At 54.8% G+C, this 25,488-nt stretch overlaps 1 protein-coding gene across 1 annotated transcript; it reads left to right on the top strand.

The window, feature by feature from the left end:
* Positions 1–5,377: 5,377 nt before the first annotated feature.
* On the top strand, positions 5,378–22,645 carry Gbx1 (gastrulation brain homeobox 1). Its single transcript, XM_042677307.1, has 2 exons — positions 5,378–5,891; positions 21,994–22,645. Exons 1-2 carry the CDS (start codon positions 5,378–5,380, stop codon positions 22,545–22,547), a joined length of 1,068 nt encoding a protein of 355 aa, XP_042533241.1. The 3' UTR covers positions 22,548–22,645.
* The last annotated feature ends 2,843 nt before the right edge of the window (positions 22,646–25,488 follow it).

Genomic DNA, 25,488 nt, shown 5'->3' with positions numbered 1-25,488 from the left:
CGCCAGGGGGCGCTACGGCAACCCGCGCCTCCCTCGCGGTAGCTGCAGTTGCGTCCCACGGCCACCAGAGGGCACCCCGCGGTCAGGGCCCGACGCCGCCCCTGCAGAAGAGCACTCCCGCCAAAGAGAGGGGCGGAGGGGTGGACCTGTTGATGTGGGCTCACATCTTAGTGTCCCATATACAGTTGTCAGCACGTGAAGGAGAAGCCAGATGGTAGGGTCCACCGCGGGTGCAAGTGGAGAGGGTAGATCGAAAATAAAACTCCAGGGCTGGGAAGGTGGCTCAGTGGTAGAGCGCTTGCCTAGCATGCATGAAGCCCTGGGTTCCTATTCCTCAGCACCACACACATAGAACAAGCCGGAAGTGGCACTGTGGCTCAAGTGCTAGAGTGCTAGCCTTGAGCAAAAGCAGTTCAGGACGGTGCCAAGGCCCTGAGTTCCAGCCCCAGGACTAGCCAAAAAATAAAGATAAAAAATTCCTCTGTAGGAGCACTTTCCAAACTGCTGGAGCTTTAGGCGGTGCCTTTAACCAGGCCTGGTGGCTCACGCTTATAATCCTAGCTACTCAAGAGACTGAAGATCTGAGGATCCTGGTTCAAAGCTAGCCTGGCCAGGAAACTCCATGAGACCTTTTTTTTTTTCCTCTGTACCTGGAACTTGAGCTCTGGGCTTGGGTGCTGTATCCAAGCTTTTTTTTGGGGGGGGGTGGGGTCCGGTCGTGGGGCCTGAACTCTGGGCCTGGGCACTGTCCCTCAGCTCTTCAGCTCAAGGCTAGAGCTCTACCACTTGAGCCACAGCGCCACTTCCAGCTTTTTTCTTTTTGCTTATGTGGTGCTGAGGAATAGAACTCAGGGCCTCATGCATGCGAGGCAAGCGCTCTACCACTTGAGCCACAGCACCATTTCTGGATTTTTCTGTGATTAATTGGAGATAAGAGTCTTGAAGAGGACTTTCCTGCCCTGGCTGGCTTTGACTTGTGATCCTCAAATCTCAGACTACTAAACTGCTAGGATTACAAGTGTGAGCCACTGGTGCACAGCCATGAGACTCTTTATCTCCAATTAACCACCAGAAAACTGGAAGTGGAGCTATGGCTCTAAGTGGTAAAGCACCAGCAGAAAAGTTCAGGGACAATGCCCAGGCCCTGAGTTTAACATGGCCAAAACAATGCAGCACCTTTAAATCTGCTTTTCAGACAAGACAAGGTACTCGCCCACAATGGGGCCTCCTCAGGATTCAGCAAGAGAACCACAGTTCTGAGGGTGAAGAATGGAGCCAGCTCTGTTCAGATTTATGAATGATAACTAACATCTGCCCTTTGTACTGATGGGAGGGTAAGAAGCAGTTTGTAAGCGAGGTAGCTCATGTCTATAGGCCTAGCTACGCAGGAGGCTAAGATCTGAGGACTGCGGTTCGAAGCCAGGTCATGCAGAAAAACATCCCCAAGACTTTTTTTTCTTTTTTTTGGTCGGTCATGGGGCTTGAATTCTGGGCTTGGGCGCTGTCCCAGCTGCTCTTCAGCTCAAGGAAAGCGCTCTACCACATAAGCCACAGTGCTACTTCTGGTTTACTAGTGGTTTATTGAAGATGAGAGTCTCACAGACTTTCCTGCCCAGGCTGGATATGAACCGCAATCCTCAGATCTCAGCCTCCTGAGTAGCTAGGATTATAGGCGGGAGCCACTGACGCCCGGCTGACTTTTTTTTTTTTTTTTGCTAGTCCTGGGACTTGAACTCAGGGCCTGGGCACTGTCCCTGAGCTTTTGCTCAAGACTAGCACTCTATCACTTGAGCCACAGTACCTCTTCCAGCTTTTTCTGTGTGTGTGGTACTGAGGAATCAAACCCAGGGTCATGCACACTAGGCAAGCACTAAGCCACATTCCCAGCCCCTCCCCCAAGACTCTTTATCTCCAATTTAACAAGCAAAAAGCCAGAAGTGGAGGTGTAGTTCAAGCAGTAAAGCACCAGTCTTGAGAGAGAAAAAAAGCCAGCTTGTGGGTTAGGGTTAGGGTTAGGAAAAATTTAAAAAGCCAGCTTGTGCAGAAGAATCTGGAAAACTCTTATCTCCAATTAACTAGAGCTAGAAGTAGAGCTGTGACTTCCATGATAGAATGCTAGACTTGAGCACAAAAGCTAAAGGGCAGCACTCAGGCCCTGAGTTCAAGCCCAGGGCCAACACCAAAACAAGCAAAAACCCAACCAGCCAGCTATAGAGCTCAATTTCTAACAAACACAAGCCACACTAGGTCCAGTGAAGTCAGTCTGGGAAGTCTGGTTGCAGTTCAGAGTGGGGAGCCTGCTGGAGTTTGTCAACCTGTTTGCTTGTAGCCAGCTGCTGCTCTGAAGGGAATTCTGAGCAACAGGCACGGGGAGTTGTCATACATCTCCAAGTCCACAGGGTCCTTACCTCAACTCTTTGGTGTCTCATGAGCCACTCTGTACCACCAGAGAATGGCAAGCTTATTTAAGTGACTTTTTTTTTTTTTTTTTTGCCATTCCTGAGGCTTGAACTCAGGGCCTGGGCAGTGTCCCTGAGCTTCTTTTTGCTCAAGATCAGCACTCTACCACTTGAACCACAGCACTACTTCTGGCTTTTTCTGCGTATGTGGTACTGAGGAATCAAAACCAGGGCTTCATGCATGCTAGGCAAGCACTCTAGCACTAAGCCACATTCCCAGCCCTTAAGTGAGCTTTTACTAGCAGGACTGTGGGAGAGAAATGTTGTGGGACATGTCCTCTTGAGCTTTTGGAATTTTATATATGATAATGGGTGCTGATCCTAGGGCTTGAACTCAAGGGCTAGGTGCTGGGCACAAGGCTAGTGCTCTACCACTTGAACCACAGCTCTACACCTGGCTTTTTGGTGGCTATTTGGAGGTAAGAGCCTTATGGACTTTCCTGCCCAGGCTGGCTTCGAACTACAATCTTCAGATCTCAGCCTCTTGAAAAGCTAAGATAGGCACGAGCCACTGGTGCCTGGCTTACTATGTGATTTTTATTACCTATGCAAAAAATGAAATGCAATTACTTAAAAAAATGGCTGTTCTTCATTCCTTATTTGATTGGTATAGAAGCTGCTCATACAGCTTTAATTGCAGTAATTGTAGCCCAAAGTTGCCTCCATAATTCATCAAGTCAATAAGCCTCTGTTATGTATCCAACACTGTAAAACCATCAAACCAAGTACTTGACCTCTCACTTCTTAAGTGCAAAATCTGGGCTTCCATACCAGCACCTTGAAGGGCTTGGTTAATTTCACAGCATTGTTCAAAAGATTGCCTTTAGACAAGAACCTACCCTGGACTTTCGTTGTGGGTTGGGGGTTCCCAGACCTAAGCTAAAGTTCCTCTTCTTTCTCTGTGGTGACTTTGCACCAGTCTCCTTTCTCACAAGTTTCCTGAGGTTCATGCACAGGCCAGGCATGTCAGTCTTATAAAGAAATGACACTTTCCCCTTCATCTCGGATGAACTGTCAATGGAGACAGGCCCAAAGCAAGCGCCCCTGAAGCCCTGCTCATCCTCTGTGCCTCCTGGGTGCTGATATCTGCTGGCTTCACCAGGCTCACAAACTCTCTTCACTGGAATAAATGGTGCTCTGTCCTTTGGCATTGGTTTTCCACCTGAGCCTGGCTTTGCTCTTTGCTTGTGTGTGTGAGTGCGCGAGCTGGTACTGGGTCTTGGACTGCAGGCCTGGGCGCTGGCCCTCGGCTTTCTTCACTCAAGGCTGACACCCTACCACTTGAACCACACCTCCACTTCCCTTGCTCTTCACTCATTTTGACCAGCCTGGCTGTCTCAACTCCAACCTGAATAACAGTTTCCTGGTGGCCAAATGACACTGCAGCTGGCGGGCCTGCTGTGTGTCCCGGAGCTGGCTGGGTCGCCCTTCTGTTGACTTGCCTCTCCCCAGTGCTGCCTGCCCGCTGACCTGAGGCAGTCATCAGGCCAAAGCGCCTGTGACTTTCGCCTTGAGAATGACAACCGCGGCACTTGAGAATGGGGAGAAGAGGGCCGGAGAAGGCCCCGTGGTTTGCGCGGGGAGGCCGGGGAGCTGAGCAGAGTCATGTGCAATTAGTGGATAATTAGCGCCGCTGACCCTGGGGGCTCCCGCGCGCCGGGGCCGGCCCCCAGCAATCAGCCAGGGCAGGCCGGGAGTGTCAGGCCAGGAATGAATAGGGCTCATCAGTGTGCCGGAGCCGGGGAGCCAATCAGGGAAATTAATAGCAGAAGAGAGGGCGATGGGAGGGAGGGCGGCGGAGACAGACAGACAGACAGACAGACAAGAGATGAAGGCAAAGAATGAGGAGCCATGCCGTTGGGATGGGCTGCGACGGAGGAGAGATGGGGAAGAGCTAGATAGACCAGGAATAAAGACGAGGCGGGAGAGGGCAGGGAGGGAGGGGAGAGGTGACGGAAGGCGTGGGGCGCTGGGCTCGGTGGGCCACGTCCCGGCGGGGCGGGGGGGGGGGGGCTGGCGCGCCGGCGGGGATGGGGCGGAAGCGGAAGGACCAGTGTCAGGCGACTAGAGCGAGCGCGAACGGGTCTGGGGACGTGGTAGGGGGGGAAGGGACCCCATGCGTGGTCCTGAGCCGGGCCCCGGGCGCTGGGGCCGAGCCGCTCCCCGCCGCCCCGCCCCGCCCCGCCGCGCGAGCCGCCCGTCCCCACGCCGGCTTCTCCCGGGGCCGCCACGTCGGGCGGCGGGCGGGGAGGCACGCGGGGGTCCGACGGGGAGCTGGGCACCGGGTCCTGCCTGCCGCCCCCCCGGGCCCCCGCCGCCGGACCGGAGCCGGGCCGCCTCCGGAGCGCGCTCCGAGCCGGGCCGAGCCCGGGCTGGGCGGGCGGCGCGCGGGGCCGGGCGGGGCGGGGGGCCGGGCGGGCAGCTGCCGGGCGCCTCCTGGCGGGGCGCAAACTTCCACAAAGCGGCGTCCGGCCTCATCAATCTCCATTAATAATAGTTGGTTGGGCGGCGGGGGCGGGCGGGGTCCCGGGCGGGCCGAGGCCGGGCGCTGGGAACCGGCGGCGCGGAGGGCGCGGGGCGGCGGGCGGCGGGAGGGAGGAAGCCAAGCGTAATTTGAGGAAGATGGATGAGTCCGGAGGGCGACACCCCCGCCCGCCCCCTCGCTGCTTATGAGAGGCGGGCGCGGCGCGGAGCCTCAGTGCGCCGCCCGCCCGCGCCCCGCCGCCGCCGCCCGCCCGCGCGCGCCCCGCCGCCGCCCGCCCGCCCGCCCGCGCCCCGCCGCCGCCGCCGCCGCCAGCCGGCCCGCCAGCAGGAGCGAGCGCGGGGTCCGCGCGCGGGGCGCCCGAGCCCGGGGCGCACGGCGGCGGGGCGCGGAGCGGGGCGCGCCCCGGGGCCGGCCGCGGCGGCTCCCCCGCGCCATGCAGAGGGCCGGCGGCGGCGGCGGCGGCGGCCCCGGGGCCGGCGGCGGGGGCCCGGGCGCCGCCTTCTCCATCGACTCCCTGATCGGGCCGCCGCCGCCGCGCTCCGGACACCTGCTGTACACCGGCTACCCCATGTTCGTGCCCTACCGGCCGCTCGTGCTGCCGCCCGCGCTGGCGCCCGCGCCGCTGCCCGCCGGCCTCCCGCCGCTCGCCCCGCTCGCCTCCTTCGCCGGCCGCCTCTCCAACACCTTCTGCGCGGGGCTGGGCCAGGCGGTGCCCTCCATGGTGGCGCTGACCACCGCGCTGCCCAGCTTCGCCGAGCCGCCCGACGCCTTCTACGGGCCCCCGGAGCTCGCCGCCAACGCCGCCTCCAGGAGCAACCCCGAGTCCGGCGGGCGACGCCCCGAGGGCGGGCCGGACGCCGACGAGCTGCCGCCCGCGCGGGAGAAGGCGGCGGAGCCCGCGCCGCCCCCGCCGCCGCACTTCGCAGAGACTTTCCCAAGTCTGCCGGGTGAGTGCGGGGCGCGCGGGGGGCGCGGGGCCGGCCGGGGGCTGACCGGAGTCCGGAGCTCGGGGACGGCGGCGGGGGAAGGGGGAGGGGGGCGCTGATCGGGGCACGCGGCCCGCCCGGAGCGCGCGGGCACCGGGCCCGGGACCTCGCCGGGGCCCCGCCGGCCCCGCTTCACTCGCGAGCACCGCACCTCGTCCCGGAGCCTCCCCATCAGCGCCGCCCCTCCCGGCCGCCCGAGCGCCGCGCTCGCCGCCGGCTCCCGTCACCTCCCCTGCGCCAGCCAGGGCGGGATCCCGGGCACCCCCGCCGGACGCGGGGCGGGGCTGCGGGGACGGCTCTCAGCCCCGCGAATCGACCTCCGAGGCCCGGAGGGCCGGCAGGGGCTCCGGACGCGGGGCCAAGAGCCGGCTTGGGGCGGGAGCCGGGCGGGGCAGCGCCGGGCCCAGAGCCCGACCCCGCCGACCCGGGAGAGCGGGCCCGGGGGCGAAGGGCCGGCCGAGCTGGGCGTGGTCCAAGGGCTCCAGATGGTGGCTGAGGTTCCACACGAAGAGTCCACCGAGCCCCGGGCCCGTCCTGCCTCCCAGGGGCAGCCCGCACCGTCCGCCCGGAGCTCCCCGTCCTCTCCGCGGCCGCTCCGGTTTCCTAGAGCCGGAAGTGCTGGCTGCTCCCCAGGCAGTCCCGGGGAGCCCCGCGCCGCGACCCTCCGGGTGGGCGCCACTTCGGACACGGGGGGCCGCCGCCGGCTGTGCGGAAGCCGCAACTTCCTTGGTCCCAGCACGGAGCCAGCCCCGCTGGACGGCGCACAGTGCGGGCCGCGGGGGCCGGGAGGGGCCAAGCGCTGGCCAGGGTTGCAGTCAATCAGTCTGTCTGTCTCTGTCTGTCTGTCTGTCTGTCTGTCTGTCTGTCTGTCTGTGGGTGTGTTCACGTCCATCCCGGGGCTTGAACTCAGGGCCTGCCAGCTTTGTGACTCAAGTCTAGCACTGGAGTACTTGAGCCACAGCTCCATGAAGGCTTTGCCCCCCTTTTTTCTTTTTCTTTTGGTAATTCATTGGAGGTAAGAATCTCGTGGACTTTCTTGCCCTGGCTGACTTCAAATCCTGAGCCTCAGAGCTCAGCTTCCTGAGCCGCTAGGATGACAAGTGTGAGCCACAGGCCCCCAGCGAGGACCAGCAATAATTCCTGATAGGTTTTTGCCTCTCCTTGAAATCGTGCAAGAGACAAGGGCCTCCTGGGGCCTCCAGACACCCAGGGCTGCGTGGAAGCAGTCTCCCCTTCTGTCTCTCCAGCTCTGGGCATGTTTGGCTTTGGGGCTTTCTCCATTGTTTTCTTTCTGTACCTGGTTGGATCAGGAAAGACCTTTGACTGAAGTCAGAGCTGTGTCTCTTAAGGACTCAGCAGCGCCCGGGAGATGGGAGAAAATGTCCGCAGGAGAAGAGGCGGGGGTCGGAAGCAAGCAGGCTCAGCAGGAAGGACTGCTGTGGGATTTTCAGAACGGGATAGTTGTATGAAAGGCAAAGGAGCAGTCAGGACGCCCAGCAAAGAGGTGAGTGGAGGCTGCAGGGTTTGGAGGCAGAGGCAGACACAGCTAGGATGAACTTGGGGGTGTCAGGAAGAGGGCCAGATGCAGGGGAACTCGGAGGGGGGCCCTCTGGCAGCTTATTGATACTTTCTGGCCCCCTCTGTTCTTATTTTGACCTATCCCTATAAGGGGTTCATTTCTGAAATTGAGACTGAATATTGGCTGCCAAACCAGATATTGATAGAGCAGAATAAGCAGAGAAAAAGAGCAGCATTGAGAGGGGGAGAAGAGAAGAATAGAGCCAAGAATGAGCTGTCCTGGGAACACCCAGACTGCTGAGGAGGGAGAGGGGCCACAGACCGCGCTAAGTGACAAATGAAGTTTCAATAGGCTCTGTGTGTGTGTGTGTGTGTGTGTGTGTGTGTGTGTGTGGTGTGTGTGTGTGTGTGTGTGTGTGTGTGTGTGTGTGTGTGTGTGTGTGTTCTGTCCTGGGAGGATTGGGACACAGCTAAATGAAGATACCGAGGGAGCAGGGAAAAGTTTTGACTCTAGGAATAATTTTCTTTCCAGGGCTCAAAGTCCTGAGAAACTGGTGTTTATATGGAGTGATGAAAGAAAGATCTTCCTTCTGGAAGAAAAACTTTGGGAGAGGAAAGGAAAGAGAGTGCATGTGTCATTCCTGGAGTCCGGGCAAGGGGCTTTGTGGCTGAGCATAATGAAAAGGAAACCTTGCAGGGAGGGTTTTTAGAACTGCAGGATAGAGGTCACCCCTCAGCCTGGGAAGATACGGAGCCAGCCACGTAGTGGTGTTACAGAGTGGAAGGCAGGCTTCACAGGAAACGTCTGGGGGTGACAGGGACCGGCAGAGGGCGTGTCCGTGACTGGAGTTTCCCCACCAACCTGCCCATCCATCTACTTATCCATCCACCTCTCCATCCACCCATCCATTTACCTATCCATCCCCCCATCTATCTACCTATCTATCCATCCATCATCCATCCACCCACCCATCTATCCACCTATCCATCCACCCACCCATCTATCCATCCACCCATCTATCTACCTATTCATCTACCCATCCATCCATCTATCCATCCACCCATCCAATCCCACCCCACCCATATAAACATTTCAGGCCGGCATTTCATCTTCTCTATCCGTACCCAGCCTTCCACATCCATTGTGAAGTTCACACTCCTTGAACATCTCACTTTGGACTAGCCCCATTTCAGATCAGTCGCCTCATGTGGCTGGTGGAGACCACATCCAACACAGCAGGGAGAGCGTCATAAGCAGATAGAAGAAAGCCTGGGTGGAGAACAAGTCCTTGTGTGCCAGAAATGACAGAGCAGAGAGAGCGGCCAGCTCAGTGACAGGAGACACCTGCACTCCGCCCCAGGTGGACAGACAGGGGCCGATCTGACGGTGCCTATGCGCTTTGGTTGAGAGTCATCTAAGGAGGCCCTGGGAAGATGGGGTGCAGCTACGCCTGGCTGGGATGACAGGGGAGGGAGAGCTGCATGCTGGGGACAGGAGGAAGCCAGCTGGGGAAATGGGGAACGGAACTTCCAGTTGGAATGTCTAGGATTGGAGCGTGCTTCACGGGTTGGGGCTTGCAAACCCCTGGAACTACCACCACCACCACCACCACCCACCCACCCACACCGACACACACACACACACACACACACACACACACACACACACACACACACACACAAAGGCAATGATCCTTTCAGAGAGAAAAAGGTTGAATTTTCCTGAGTGTAAAAGCTTAGGAAGCCTTTTTTTTCTATACTTCTGTATAGAGTTGTTACATGGAGGTAAATAGGGTTGAGGGAGAGATTGGCTGAGTGAGCTTGTCTGTTGGGCTATTGTACTTCAGGGCGGTATAGGAGATAATAATAACATAATAATAATAATCTGAGACTTTATTTTTATTTATTTACTTTTTTTTTTTTTTTTTTTTGTCGGTCATGGGGCTTGAACTCTGGGCCTGGCACTATCCCTCAGCTCTTCAGCTCAAGGCTAGCACTCTACCAGTTGAGCCACAGCACCACTTCTGGTCTTTGAGTGGTTTATTGGGGATAAAAGTCTCATGGCCTGTCCTGCCGGGGCTGGCTTTGAACTGCAATCCTCAGATCTCAGCCCCCAAAGTAGCTAGGATTACAGGTATAATCGGCGCTCAGCTTTCCCTGAGCTCTTCAGCTCAAGATGAGTGCTCTACCACTTGAGCCACAGCACCACTTCCTGTTTTCTGGTGGTTAATTGGAGATAAGAGTCTCCTGGACTTTCCTGCCTGGGCTGGCTTTGAACCAGGATCCTCAGATCTCAGCCTTCTTAGTAGCTAGGATGACAGGCATGAGCTACCAGCGCCTGGTTTATTTACTATTTTCTTATTTAGTGCCAGTACTGGCACTGAACTTAGGGCCTGAGCTCTGTCCCTGAGCTATTTCACTCAAGGCTGGCACTTTTCCACTTGAGCCACAGCTGCTCTTCCAGCTTTTTGCTGGTTAATTGGAGATAAAAGTCTTACAGACTTTCCTGCCTGCACTGGCTTTAACCCACGATCCTCACTCAGATCAGGTTTATAGGTGTGAGCCACTAGTGCCTGGCTTATTTAAAAAAAAAAAAGGCACAGATGAGGATTTGCTAATTTCGGACTAGATTGCAGTAATAACAGTAATCATGCAGAAGACCAGGGAAACTTGCAAAGAACGTGGGGTTTGAGTGCTGATTGCTGGGAGCTTAGCATCTGATTGTAGCTTGGAAGGCTTTAGATGGCCACTAATTAATTTCTGAATAGGTGCCCATTATACCAGGCCAGGTACGATATTTACTTACAAGAGGAACTGATCATGTGACAGGGAACAAGAGACTTCTGTTGCTAGAAACAAGAAAGGGATTTGTTTTAGGTGATGGAAACCCAGAGTATGTTTTACTAGAATGTTTGAAGGACAGCTATGGCAGGATGACTGCTCCTCTGACTTGTTGCTTGCCACCACTGCCGCCGCCGCCTCCTCCTCCTCCTCCTCCTCCTCTTCCTCCTCCTCCTCCTCCTCTTCTTCCTCCTCCTCTCCTTCTTCTCCTCCTTTGGCTGTACTGGGATTTGAACTTAAGGCCTTGTGATTGGTAGGTAGGCATTCTACCACTAAGCCAGACCTCCAGCCCTCTTTTATTTTTCCGTGGTTATTAATATTAGCAGTAATATTTTTTGCCAGTTTCAGGATTTGAACCAAGAGCCTCCTTCTCTTGCTCAGCTTGCTCACTCACAGCTGGTGCTCTACTCCTTGAGCCAGCCCTCCAGCCCAGCTTTGTTTCTAGTCAGTTGGAGCTGGAGTCTCTCAAACTTTTCTGCCCAGGTTGGCAGAAATAGCTACCTACCAAATAGCTCCTGTTGTAAGCATGAGTCACTGGCACCTGGTTTTGTACAAGTTTTTATTTTAGTTTGGTTGTGTTGGTTCTGAGGCTTGAACTTAGGGCCTGGGCATTGTTTCTGAGTTTTTTGTTAGTGTTCTACCACTTAAGCTACAGCTCCACTTGTGTGTGTGTGTGTGTGTGTGTGTGTGTGTGTGTGTGTGTGTGTATTTGGAGATGAGAGAGTCTCATGGACTTTCCTGCCTGGGCTGGCTTGGAACCTCCATCCTCAGATCTCAGCCTCCAAGTATCTAGAATTACAGGCGGGAGCCACCCGCGCCCAGCTTGGGAGATGGGTTTCTTTTTTTTTTTTTTTTTTGGTCAGTCGTGGGGCTTGAACTCTGGGCCTGAGCGCTGTCCCTCAGCTCTTCAGCTCAAGGCGAGCACTCTACCACTTGAGCTACAGAGCCACTTCCGGTTTTCTGTGGTTTATTGGAGATAGGAGTCTCACGGTCTCTCCTGCCTGGGCTGGCTTTGAACCACGATCCTCAGATCTCAGCCTCCTGAGTAGCTAGGATTACAGGCGTGAGCCACCAGCGCCCAGCTTTTTGGGAGATGGGTTTCTTGTGTGTGCACTATGGAGAGGAGGGAATTCTGTCTTGGTGTTAGGGTTCTGGAAGGGGCGAGGTTATCCTGAGAGGGAGGGGAAAGCGCTGTGGGCCTCCTCATCAGCAGAATGAGGGGTTTGGACAAGGTGATCACTAAGGTTGTTTCCAGCTCTACAATTCTGTTTCTTTTTAATATACCACAAATAGTCCAGGGTGGCTTGGTATGAATACTCTTCCTGCCTCAGCCTCCCAAGTAGCTGGGATTACAGGCCGGTGCCACCATGCCAAACATAGAATTCTGTTTTTAGCTATAAGGTATCTTTATTAATAAATTGTTCCCTTATTATTTTTGTTTGCTAGTTCTAGGGCTTGAGCTCAGAGCCTGGGCAATCTCTCTGAGCTTCTTTGGCTCAAGACAAGTACTCTATCACTTGAGCTACCGTGCCACTTCTGGCTTTTTCTGTTTATGTGGTACTGAGGAATCGAACCCAGGGCTTCATGCATACTAGGCAATCATTCTACCACTGAGCCACCTTCCCAGCCTAAGGGGTACATCCTCCTCCTCCTCCTCCTCCTCTTCCTCCTGCTTCTCCTCTTCCTCCTCCTCTTCCTCCTCCTCCTTCTTGCAAAGAACTTGGGAGAATGCTTTGTTTCCCAGTGCTGAGTGGCTGTGAAGGAAGAGGGAGAGAAAAGGAGGAAGAGAGGGAGGAGGAAGCGCAGGAGGAAGAAGAGAAGGGGGAGGAGAAAGAGGAGGAGGCCGAGGAAGAGCAAAGGGAGGAGGAAGAGAGAAGAGGAAGGAGAAAAGGGGAAGGAGGAGAAAGAATAGAGGGAGGAGGAAGAGGATGAGGAGAGGAAGAGGATGAGAAGGAAGAAGGAGGAAGAAGAGGACTAGAAGGATGGGAAGGAGGGAAGAAGAAGAGAAGAGGGAGGAGAAGGGAGAAGAGGAGGAAGGGGAGGAAGAGGAAGGGAGGAGGAAGGGGAGGAAGAAGAGGAGGGGAGGAGGAAGGGGAGGAAGAGGAGGGGAGGAAGAGGGGAAGAAGAAGAGGAGAGGAGGAGGAAGAAGAGGAAGGGAGGAGGAAGGTGAGGAAGAAGAGGAGAGGAAGAGGAAGGGGAGGAAGAAGAGGAGGGGAGGAGGAAGGGGAGGAAGAAGAGGAGGGGAGGAGGAAAGGGGGAGAGGTGAGGAACAGCGGGCTGTGCACTTTGGAATGGAGTGGTGCTGGCCTTGGGCGCTGTTGTGGGGAGTGTGGAGGAGGGGTGCACTGTTGAACGGTGTCTCTCCCGGAGGAAGGCAGCCGTGCTGTGGCATGGGCTCCTGGCCTGGAGCTCCTGCTCTGCGTGGCACAGCCCTGGAGCCAGGGCACATGGGCCGCAGCGGGCGTCACCGGGAGTGGAGGAAGGTGGAGGCACGCGGAGGGGCGAGCGCGGAGGGGCAGCGCGGGGTACTGGAGCTAATCACGGAGTCCGGACAGAGGCGGAGGCGGCAGGTGCCAGGAACGACCGCTGCTGAGCACGCACTCTCCACGGGAGCCCAGCGGGAGCGGGCGCTGTAGGAGGGACGATGCTTCCCAGGTGCTGGGGGGCAGCTGTCAGGGGAGCCCCGCAGTGGGTGGAGTGCGGCAGATGTCCCATGTGTCTTTGTTCTTCTCCATCTTTCAGTCTCTCTGTCTCCCATTTTAGGGTCTGAGACCCTGGGTCTGTCTGGGGCTCCACCCATTCATTTCTCACAATCCCAGGACCATGGTGGCCCTGAGGAGGTGCACAGGCGTGGCCAGCTACAGGCGACATGCCGGCAAAGAAACAGGATGAACAGGCCCACTGGGGGCCACGCAGTAGGGGAGAAACAGCACCCTAAGGAAGAGGGCGCTGTCACTGATGGAAGGGCGGAGGCGCTGGGCGCCCGGGCTCACGCCCGTCATCTAGTTACTCAGGAGGCAGAGATCTGAGGATCTCAGTTCAAAGCCAGCCTGGGCAGGAAAATCCTCGAGACTCTTCTCTCCAATTAACTATTCAAAAGAAGCTGGAAGTGGAGCTGTGGCTCAAGAGGTAGAGTGCTCGCCTTGAGCAAAGAGAAGTTCAGGGACTGCGCACAGTCCCTAAGTTCAAGCCCCAGGACCAGCAAAAAAGAAAAGAAAGGGAAAGAGACACCCGCTTCACCCACTGAGAAGGAGAAGGCTGTCTCTGGCTGTTCTGGGGACTGGGCAGAAACACCGACAGAAAACCCTCAGTTGAGTAGCCCCGGAGTAAGGTGGAGAGGAATGAAGACAGTCAGAAAATGTCTGTCCTCAGCAGAGCAGTCCACTTTGCCTCTGATTCCTCCCTAACAAAGCTCTTCTGAGGGGGAGGGGGAGGAGGAGGCCATCCCGAAGCTAGACAATACGGACATTAAGACAAAACTATTAGCCAGGTACTGGTGGTGGCTCACGCCTGTCATCCTAGCTACTCAGGAGGCAGACATCTGAGGATCTCAGTTCAAAGCCAGCCTGGGCAGGAAAGTATGAGACTCTTCCATTAGCCAGAAAAAAGCTGGAAGTAGAGATGAAGCTTAAGCGGTAGAGCGCCAGCTTTGGGTGAAAAGGCCAAGCAAGAGCGTGAGGACCTGAGTTCAAGCCCTGGGACTGGCAAAAAGAAAGGAAATGTTATTCGAAAATAAGGTTAGACTCTGCCCAGTTATTACTAATAATAGCAGCTGCCCTAATGTATCTCAGTCGCTTGAAGGAAAAATAAGGGAACAATATGAAATATCTGGAAAGATTCAAGATCATGCCAGGGACTTTGTGCCTACGACCTGTCCCTGACCTTCAAAAAGAAGGTTTACCACTTGCGCCACAGCTCCACTTCCTGCCATTTTTTTTTGGGGGGGGGGGGTCCGGTCGTGGGGCCTGAACTCTGGGCCTGGGCGCCGTCCCTCAGCTCTTCAGCTCAAGGCTAGCGCTCTACCACTTGAGCCACAGCGCCACTTCCAGCTTTTTTCTTATGTGGTGCTGAGGAATCGAACCCAGGGCCTCGAGCATGCAAGGCAAGCGCTCTACCACTGAGCCACCTTCCCAGCCCCCCACTGCCTTTTTTTTTTAATAGTGTTTTTTTTTTTTAATTTTGTAGTTTATTGGAGATAAGAGTCTCACATTCTTACCTGGGGCTGGCTTTGAATGGCGATCCTCAGATACCAGCCTCCTGAGTAGTGAGGGTTCTAGGCGTGAGCTACCAGTGCCCGGTGCCAGGGCGCTCTTGGAAGTGGTGGTGGTGGAATGCATGCACATGGGTGGTGAGGCGCAGCCTGTGCTGTCCTGAAGCCAGGCAGGGCTCTGGGGATGGTGGGGACATCCTCCCGTGCGCAGTTACAGATGCCGAGGAAGCCCAGGAAGGAGGGAGCAAATTAGACATCGTCCCTTATTACACCTCGAGTCATAGGAGGAAGAGGGCCACAGGGCAGCAAGAATTCCTGGGGCTCAGGGAAGAGCACCGCTGATTGGTACTGGACGTACCATCTTGTACACAGGGCAGGCCCCTTCTGCCCCATGGGCAACCTCTCTAGCACAGCCAGGTTGCCTCCGGTGTAAAACCTTTCATTTAGCCAAAGGTAATTCTTAGCAGAGTCAGGATTTCCCAGGTGAAACTAACTTCATTTTTTTTTTTTTTTTTGCAAGTCCTGAGGCTTGAACTCAGAGTCTGGGCACTGTCTCTGGGCTGCTTTTGCTCAAGGCTAGCACTGTACCACTTGAGCCACAGTACCATTTCCAGCTTTTTCTGCTTATGTGGTGCTGAGGAATGGAACCCAAGGCTTCCTGCATGCTAGGCAAGCACTCTACCACTGAGCCACCTTCCCAGCCCCCATGTAAAAAATACAATGTAATCTGGTTTTGTCCATCGAAAACATGTTCTTTTTTTTTTTTTTTTTTTTTTTAATGTAGAAGATCTAACATACATCAGGACAGGCTGGGAAGGTGGCTCAGTGGTAGAATGCTTGCCGAGCATGCACGAAGCCCTGGGTTTGATTCCTTAGCACCACATACACAGAAAAATGCCAGAAGTGGTGCTGTGGCTCAAGTTGTAGAGTGCTAGCCTTGAGCTGAAGAAGCTCAGAGAGAGTGCCCAGGCTCTGAGTTCCAGCCCCAGGACTGACAAAAAAAAAAAAAAATACACCAGGACATAATGAATCATACAGGACTCGCATTCACACACAGGGAGACCAAAGGAGGAACTCTTAGGAGAGGAGCACAGAAGCACAATGCTTGTACGTCTCTGATCAGATAACATAATATTTATCGAAATGAACCCAGGAAATGGAAATGCGGTTTTTCCCTTTGTTGTTTTTGTTGTCTTTTCTTCATCCTGTTTATTTAGCTGTCTTTGGGAGGGTAAGGGGACACAGAATGGAGGGACAGAGGGTGAACAAATGCAGCAGTGGTCCTCACTAGATACTACGTTGAAAACGAACTGTACAACTTGTGAATGAGGATGAGAGAAAACCTGGGAGAGCTGAGGGAAGGAGTCACATTGTCCAAAAAGAAGTGCACTTGTTTTTTTCTGGCCCTGTGACTTGAACTCTGGGCCTGGGTGTTGTACCTGGGTTCCTTTGGATCAAAGCTAGCACTCTACCCTTGAGCCACAACACCACTTCTGTTTTTTTTCCTGATTAATTGGAGATAAGAATCTCATCTGGGGGGAGTATGGAAGGGATGGGAAGGGGAAACATAGAGGAGGCAACAATGCTTGCTAAGAAATGTACTCATAGCCGGGTGCTGGTGGCTCACGCCTGTAATCCTAGCTACTCAGGAGGCTGAGATCTGAGGATCGCAGTTCAAAGCCAGCCCGGGCAGGAGAGACCATGAGACTCCTATCTCCAATAAACCACCAGAAAACCGGAAGTGGCGCTGTAGCTCAAGTGGTAGAGCGCTCTCCTTGAGCTGAAATGCTGAAGGACAGCGCCCAGGCCCAGAGTTCAAGCCCCACGGCCGACCAAAAAAAAAAAAAAGAAATGTACTCATTATCTTGCCCATGTAATTGTAACTCCTCTGTACGATATTTTCACAAAAAAAAAAAAAAAAAGCCAGTTTTAAAAAAAAGAATCTCATAGACTTTCCTGCCTGGGCTGGCTTTGAACCACGATCTTTAGATTTTAGCCTCCTGAGTAGCTAGGATTACAGGAGTGACCATCAGCCCCTGGCCAAGAATTGTACTCTTTACCTGACTTATATAACTATAACCCTCTGTACATTATCTTTATAATAGCAATATTTTTTTGCCAGTCCTGGAGCTTGAACTCTTGGCCTAGGTGCTCTCTCTGATCTGTCACTTGAGCCATGGCACCACTTGTGGCTTTTTCTGAGTAGTTTGTTGGAGAAAAGAGTCTCATGGACTTTCCTGCCCAGGCTGGCTTTGAACCACAATTCTCAGATCTCAGCCTCCTGAGTAGCTAGAATTACAGGCATGAGCCACCGGCGCCTGGCTAATTAAAAAAAAATTGTAGGTCTGGGAAGGTGGCTCAGTGGTAGAGTGCTTGCTTTGCATGCCTGAGGCCCTGGGTTGGATTCCTCAGACCACATAAGCAGAAAAGGCCAGAAGTGGCGCTGTGGCTCAAGCGGTAGAGCGCTCACCTGGAGCTGAAGAGCTGAGGGACAGGGCCCAGGCCCAGAGTTCAGACCCCTCAACCGACAAAAAGAAAAGAAAAGAAAAAAATGTGTGTGTGTGTGTGTTATCACCTGGTGGTAGGTAGCACCTGCAACTGGAAAGTGGCAAGTGGCTTTGTGAATACTCAGTCTATCAAGTTCAATTACTCTAAATCGAAATTTTGCAAAATAGAAATCTTAGCAAAAAGTGTTACTATTTCTGTCAGTTTCAGTCAGTAACAATTGTGTATGCACATACGCAAGCACTTTGGTGCTGTGGTCCCAGGGCTTGAACTCAGAACTTGGGCACTGTCCCTGAGCTTTTTTGCTCAAGGATGGCAGTGATTACTTGAGTCAGAGTTCCACTTCTGGCTTTTCGCTGATTAATTGGAGATGAGTCTCAAGGACTTCCTGTCCATTCTGGCTTCAAATTGTGAGCCTCAAATCTCAGCCTCCCGAGTAGCTAGGATTACAGGTGTGAGCCACCAGAGCAGGACAATATTTTTTTGTGTGCCTGTGCCTGTGCTTTGTGTGTGTGCCTGTGTTGTGTGTGTGTGTACGTGGGCGTGGGAGTGCACATGTGTACATGCGCTCAGGCATGTGTGTATGCGTGTACAAGCCTGTGTGCCAGTGCTGGGGCTTGAACTCACAACTTGAGTTCTAGTTTGGCTTTTTTGCTCAGGCCAGCTTTCAACCTCTATTTTTGTCTCTTTGCTAGTTAACTGGAGAAAAGAGTCTCCCGGCTTTGTCTGCCTGGGCTGGCTTTGCACTGCGATCCTCAGATCTCAGCCTCCTGAGTAGCTAGGATTACAGGCATGAGCCACCGGCGCCCAGCTCAAACAAAACTTTGAAGTATGGTTTTTGTTTAACGTTGACTCTTTTCACATTAACATTCATTACAAATCAGTTCAAAGAAAGTGGTTTTCATTTCTCCCGTAGGTATTCAGGAAGAAGCCAGCAGCTTGGGTCGCTCCCCCATGGCGGAGGCTTGGGGTGCTGTCCAGCGGCTGGCAAACTGTCTTGCTTTGCTTCTAACGGATCAGTATCTTGATTTGATTTGATCTGATTATTTGCTTTGCGTAGGTGTACAAAGGGGTTTCCATTCACCGAGTCCGTTTCTAAGTCCGACGCCTTCAGATCCATGTCACCCTTTCCCTCCTTCTCCCCCGGGCATTCTTTTTAAAAGCATCTTTTACTTTTGTCTGCAGTTCTCTCTGTTTTATCTCTTCCCTTCCGGAGCCCCGGCGCTGGCCTTGCTCATCATTTAATTCCTTCTCCACTTTTTGACCTCACTGCTCCCGGGCTCCCGTCCTCTTTCTGCCCGCTTTGGCCTTTCCTTTTCTCTCCCCTCTCGTCTTCTCCTGCATTGTCCCAGACGCTGTCCTCTGAGGCCCGCGGCCCAGCTTTCCTCTCTCCACGGCTCCAACCCCCCTCCCCGAGTTGCTTATCAGAGTCCTCAATGTCACCATCATAAAGGCGCAGAGAGGGGACCGCGGCCCCTGCCGCTCGGGATCCCACGGGGATCAAAACACCGAAGAGGCCGTGAACCTGCGCAGCCTGGATGGTTTTCCAAGCGGCACGGAGGGTGGCCGGCTCATGCGGGCTGGGCTTTATGAGTCTGTCTGAGGACGGGGATGGATGAGGCGCGCACAGGAGGACTCTGCCCAGGGAGCACCTGCGAGCCTCAGCCCGGTCATCAGCAATGCAGATTTATTGGACCCCTCCCCCAGGGCCTGATGCTGTACTAAATGGTTTCATCCTTCAGGCCCCCAAATCCAGCTTTTTAGCATTGTTTAAAATAAGGTACTGGGGCTGGGAAGGTGGTTCAGGGGTAGAGTGCTTGCCTAGCATGCAAGAAGCCCTGGGTTCAGTTCCTCCATACCACATACACAGAAAAAGCTGGAAATGGTGCTGTGGCTCAAGTAGTAGAGCACTAGCCTTGAGCAAAAGCAGCTCAGGGACAGCGCCTAGGGTCTGAGGTCAAGCCCCAGGACTCGCAAATAAAATAAAGAAGGATACTGTTGGGCTGGGAAGGTGGCTTAGTGGTAGAGCGCTTGTCTTGCATGCCTGAGGCCCTGGATTCGATTCCTCAGCACCACATAAGCAAAAAAGAAAAAAGCCGGAAGTGGCGCTGTGGCTCAAGTGGTAGAGCACTAGCCTTGAGCTGAAGTGCTGAGGGACAGCACCCAGGCCCAGAGTTCAGGCCCCACGACCGGACCCCCCAAAAAATGAAATATGGTACTGTTAGGCTGGGTCTCTCCGGGCCTTTGCTATCCACCCTGTCAGTGTTTACTTCAAGGTTTGTTTTAAAAATCAGCTGCTGCCAAGGCTCCCTGTCGGTTGTCCTGGCTACTCCAGAAGCTGGGCTGTGAGCAGGGAGGTTTGAAGCCAGTCTGCCTAGGAAAGCCCATGAGACACTTATCTCCAATAAACTACGAAGTCAGAAGTGAAGCCGTGGCTCAAGTGGTGGTGCACTAGTCTAGCATGAAAGAAGGCCAAGGGCAGTGCCCAGGCTCTGAGTTCAATTCCCAGGACTGGTGCGCACACACACAATTCAAGACAGAGGGTTTTGCAGTGGTGTTACTTTCTTTTGACTTGCTATCTATCCATTGGTAGATGGCACAGGTGTCCGGTGGGCGTGGCCTCCCCCACACCGGTGTGAGGTCTGAGGCTGGCTGGGCTGTGGGAACGTGGCGTTGTGGGGGGTTTAGGACCCTGCAGCTGGGGCCGTGGCAACCATCTCACGGGCCTTGGAAAGTGACAGGAATGGAGGAGGGAGAAAGGCACACATGACGCTGGAAGTCACATCGTAGTTGACAGAAACCGGATGCCTGCTCTGTGCAGGTCATATTTTTTATTTATGCATTTATTTTTTGGTCAGTGTGGGGCTTGAACTCTGGGCCTAGGCACCGTCCCTGAGCTCTTCAGCTGAAGGCAAGTACTCTACCACTTGAGCCACAGCGCCACTTCTGGGTTTCTGGTAGTTCATTGGAGGTAAGAGTCTCGTGGACTTTACTGAAGTGTGATCCTCAGATCTCAGCCTCCTGAGTATCTAGGATTACAGGGGTGAGCCACTAGCACCCGGCGCTGTGCAGGTCATTTCTAAGATGCTGTGGTCATGGCAGTAAATAAGGTCTATCTGAACTGCCTGTCTTCATGGAGCTTATATTCTAATAGGAGAGACAGCCAGTTTCTTTTCTTTTCTTTTCTCTCTCTCCTTCCTTCCCTCCTTCCTTCCTACTCGCCTTCCTTCCTTCCTGTGCCAATACTGGGGCTTAAACTCAGGAGCTGGGCATTGTCCCGTAGTTTTTTGTTTTTTTTTTGCACAAGGCTGGTGCCCTACTATTTGAGCCATATCTCTACTTCTGGCATTTTGGTAGCTACTTGGAGTTAGAAGTCTCATGGACTTTTTCTGCGTGGGCTGGCTTTGAACCACAATCCTCAGATGTCAGTGTCCTGAGTAGCTGGGATTACAGGCCGTCAACGCCAGTTTACCTATCTATACCTTACCTCTTAGCTTACCTCTGGTTCCTTCCTGTGAGTGGGCTGTCTCGTGACTGTTGTTTCCTTTGGGCAGAAAACAAGGGATTTTATGAAAACCAACACTGAAAATGTTTGCAGTTCGGACAAATATCAGCTAAGAATAAAACGTGGTTAGATGAGTTTTAGAATTATGTGTGGACTAAAGTATTTATATGTTTGAGATTTCAAATAATCACTCATGGGAAGCGAAGTTGTCTCTCTTCATCCCGTCCTTCCTTGTACTTCTGCCCTTCCCCTTGGGGCCTGGCTCCGGGGTCACCTCAACTTGGGCACCCCTTCTTGTCCCCCTGCTTCTGCTCTGTCCTGTTTTCTAAGGCCCCAGAGTTACTGGGAGAAAGCCCAGCTGTGCGCAAGGAGGCGCTAGGTAGCTGGGAGCCTAAGACTTGAGGTGGCGATGCTGAGGAAACCACCAGCTGGCAGGTCCTTAGGGGTTTGGGTTTCTTTTTCTTTTTGTGCAGGAGTGGGACTTGACCTCAGCCCCTGTGCTCTTGCTTGGCTTTTCCAGTCATAGCTGGTGCTCTTCCATTTGAGCCACTGTTTCACTTCTAGTTTTGGGGTGGTCAATTAGAGATAAGAACCCCTCAGGGCTGAGAATGTGGCCTTAGTGGTAGAGTGCTTGCCCAGCATGCAGGAAACCCTAGTTTCGATTCCTCAGCACCACATACACAGAAAAAGCCAGAAATGGCACTGTGGCTCAAGTGGTAGAGTGCCAGCCTGAACAAAAGAAGCTCAGGGACAGTGCCCAGGCCTTGAGTTCAAGCCCCAGGACTTGCAAAAAAAAAAAAAAAAATCCCTCAGATTTGTCTGCCTGGGCTAGTTTCAAATTTTGATCCTTATATCTCGGCCTCCTGAGTAGCTAGGATTACAGGTGTGAGCCACCGGCTCCAGCCTTAAGAGGTTTGTTTGTTTGTTTTGAAACTTGGGCTGTGAGCAAGAGTTCTTGAACTCAGAACTTGGGGTCGGATGCACTCAAACCAGATGAGCCTGTCGGTTCATCTGGAAATGAGCTTCTGGGTCTAGTCCAGTAGGACAGGAGGGGAGATGGGAGTCAGGAGCGTTCTTGACAGCCAGGGGCCAGATTAAGTTAAGGGGCCCTCTGCCCCCCCCCCTCCTCCCACCATGGCCCCGCTGGCCCCGGGGCAGCCGGAATGGCTTTGGCAAGTGGGGCACAAGGGCCGCGCCGGGTGGTGAGTGTGGAGGAGAAGGAAGGTGGTGGGAAGCCAGGGCGTCCTCGGACTCTTTGCCTTCCCACCTTCCCAGAGTGAAATCCACGCCCGTTAACACCTTTCTTCCCCTTCTTGTCTCCCTTGCACCTTTTCCTGGTCCTCACCTGGATGTGCCTTCTGCCTCCCATCCGTCTGTCCTTCCTTCCGTGCTGTCCTCCTGGTCTTCCTGCCACTCCCTGCTCCTGGCCCTGGGCACCTGTGATTGCTCGGAATGGTCCTTCCCTGGCCGTTGGGCGGCTGCAGCAGAGGGGAAGGTGTACAGCTCTGACGAGGAGAAGCTGGAGGCGGCTGCAGGCGACCGGGCCGGCAGCGAGCAGGAGGAGGAGGGCTCAGGCGGCGAGAGCGAGGACGACGGCTTCCTGGACGGTTCTGCCGGAGGCCCAGGGGCCCTTCTGGGACCTAAGCCGAAGCTCAAGGGAAGCCTGGGGCCGGGAGCTGAGGAGGGGGCGCCGGTGGCCCCGGGAGGGGCGGCCCCCGGGGGGAAGAGCCGGCGGCGGCGCACGGCCTTCACCAGCGAGCAGCTGCTGGAGCTGGAGAAGGAGTTCCACTGCAAGAAGTACCTGAGCCTCACGGAGCGCTCGCAGATCGCGCACGCGCTCAAGCTCAGCGAGGTCCAGGTCAAGATCTGGTTCCAGAACCGTCGGGCCAAGTGGAAGCGGATCAAAGCCGGCAATGTGAGCAGCCGATCCGGGGAGCCCGTGAGGAACCCCAAGATCGTGGTGCCCATCCCCGTCCACGTCAACAGGTTTGCGGTGCGCAGCCAGCACCAACAAATGGAGCAGGGAGCCCGACCCTGACTCGGCTCTCGGCAGGGCCTGCTCCCTGGCCACCCCGACACCCGCTGAGCTCTGGGGAGACGGGGCGCCCGACACCCCGAGATGTGGACGCTTCAGCACACAGGGCGTCCAGTTCTCGTGGCGGGGCGGCTGGGACGAAGGCAGACACCCCGGACGGAGCAAGACTATCAGATACCCAGGACCCGAAGGGCTCCTGGCTGGGGCCCTGGAAGCTTCTGAGTCCTGGGCAGTACTAGCCAGGTGGCTCACAGCTCCTTATTTATTTTGTGTAAAGTTTGTATATACGGAGCTACCTGTCTCTCCGAAGAGAGGCCAAGCCCTGTGTCCTCCGTCCTTAACCAGAGCCGGCTGCGTCCGGTTTGTCCTGTGCCCCGGATGTTCGTCAGCACCTGACCCCAGCCCTTTGCTCCCATCTCGTCACTTTCTCCTCCCCTGGGCCACGTGGTCCCCTCTCCCTGTGAGAAGCTTCTCTGCCCTCTCCCCTTTGGAGGAGGTGGTGCCCCTAGGGTGACACACCTGTTCGTATGGAGAGGGAAGGACGTGACCACGGCTTGGCTGTCTTAACTCTCTGCCTGGTGCCCAGCGCGGGGCTCATCTCCCATCTGATCTGGTGGTCAGCAGCTCCGTTGCCTCTGGTGCCCGTGGCTAGCTCAGTGCCCAGGGCAGGCAGCCCCACTTCCAGTCCCCCACTCCCTCACCTGCCTGTGCTTTCTCCTCTTACACCACGCACAGGACACCACGGCCTTGGGTTACAGGAGGGGGATGAGGGGCCACCGCCATGTGAACGGCACAGGCGTGCGGCAAGTGCGGGTGTGCCGTGGACGACACAAGGATTGCTGGAGTCAGGAGCTAGAGCTGAGACCGTGACGCCGCTCATGGCAGCCAGTCCCAGGAGCTAGGTTCTAGAGATCCATCAGCAGACTCGGGGGACAGTGGATCATTATGGAAACCCACTGGGTGGGTAGGGGGTAACCAGCATCTTGGGGTAAAAGCTTGATCTGGGTTGACTCAACAGGGGAGTTGGAATCTGAACTAGAACAGTGCCACGGAGAAGAAAGCAAGCGAGCTGCGGCTAGGAGACTTCAATATTAAGAGCAGGGAAGACAGGAATGCATGGTTCAAATCCATGACGCCTCTGCCTTCCTTAGAAGGTCCAGTTCCTCTGGTGACTCGCTTCCCAGTGGCAGCCTGGCCAAGGTCCCCTTTGCCCAAATGTGTTTAACACCTGCAATAAGACAGAAATGGCCTCTCCTTGGCAGTTCCAGGCAACCAGGAGGTGTGACTGGTCACTAATGGAGCATGTCCAGCTGTCCGGCGAGGAGACAGACCCAGAACATTTGTCTTCATTCCTTGGCTGAATGTCAGCAGGGATGGGGAATTCAGCTGGAGGTACGCAGTCCAGACCTGCCGTTCTCAGCTTCTAAGAAGGCTGAGGTTGGCTCCCCTGCACTCAGCCACAGGGCACCTGTGGGGCGGGCCTTCTAGAAGATAAGCAAGGCAGGAGCTGGAGCAGTCTCTTCATCTTCACAGTGGGTGGCAAGAGCACTGGGCAGGAAGGCTGGGGATGACTGGTCACTGACCAGGCCTGCCTTGCCCTCTTCTTCTGGCTTTCCAAGGCCTCGGCTGTCCCCTGCTAACCCTAGTGGCTTGTCTTTAGGGAGTCAGAAAGGGGCCATTTCTAGTCAGTCCAGGGACCTTGTCCTAGACCTACCCACGCTGACCCTGCCCAGCACACACCGAGGGCCATCAGCCTTGTGGAAAGGGACGTGCGCAAATAAACTGCTTTCCTGTCTCAGTAGTGTTACTTGGTTATTTACCTACACGTAGGCCGGTGCCCCAGTAGAGCAGACAATCCAACACACACATAGCCTCTACTCAAGGTGTCACAAAACACAGGTCACCAACAACGTGGAACCAGGAATAGAGAACAGGCTCCTGAGTCAGGAGCCAAACTCAGCAGGAAGGCTTTCCCCAGGCTTCCTTGTGCCTGCAGCGGGGGGATGAACTCAGCATCTTGTACCCTTCAGTGGCTTTCTCTCTCAAGGCTGGTGCTCTTACCACTTGAGCCACAGCTCCTTTTGTTGGCTTGAACTCTGGGCCTGGGCGCTGTCCCTCAGCAATTGCCACTTCCAGTTTTCTAGTGGTTTATTGGAGGTAAGAGGCTCATGGAATCGAGCGCTGGTGGCTCACGCCTGTAATCCTACTCAGGAGGCTGAGATCTGAGGATCGCAGTTCAAAGCCAGCCTGGGCAGGAAAGTCCGAGAGACTCTTATCTCCAATAAACCACTAGAAAACCAGAAGTGGCACTGTGGCTCAAGCAGTAGAGTGCTTGCCTTGAGCTGAAGAGCACAGGGACAAGCACCCAAGCTGAGTTCAAGCCCCATGACCGACCCTCCCCCCCCAAAAAAAAAAGTGTCATAGACTTTCCTGCCCTGGCTGACTAGGAACCATGATCCTCAAATCTCAGCCTCCTGAGTAGCTAGGATTACAGGCGTGAACCACCGGCGCAAATCTTAATTCACAGATTTCTTTTTGCCTGGTATGGCTTTGAACTTGGATCCTCAGATCTCATTCGCCCAAGTGGCTAGGATTATAGGTGTGAGCCACCAGCACTTGGCCCCAATTTTCTTAAGATGAACTGTTTGTCCAGGAAGGGCAATGCTTCTGCCAGCACAGGGCACGAGGCACAGGGCTGGCTGCTGGAAAGCTCGGTGGCGTGGAGCGGGCCATCCCTCTTCAGGCTCAAGCTCAGGGTCGCTGTTCTGTGCTGCTGAGAAACTCAGCACCAGTCCTGCCAAGCAGACTGGATGGACAAGGAAGAGGCCAAGGGAAGGCAGCTCACCCAGAGGGAGGACCTAAGAAGAGACAGCAGAAGAGAAGAGCTAGAGATGAGGGGAATTCAGGAGAGCAGAGGTCAGAGGTAAAAAAGGGAAGACACAGC

Source organism: Dipodomys spectabilis, unplaced genomic scaffold, assembly GCF_019054845.1.
Source record: "Dipodomys spectabilis isolate Male_0828 unplaced genomic scaffold, ASM1905484v1 ptg000034l, whole genome shotgun sequence".
Lineage (NCBI taxonomy): Eukaryota > Metazoa > Chordata > Mammalia > Rodentia > Heteromyidae > Dipodomys > Dipodomys spectabilis.
This window is presented reverse-complemented; position numbering and strand designations above follow the sequence as displayed.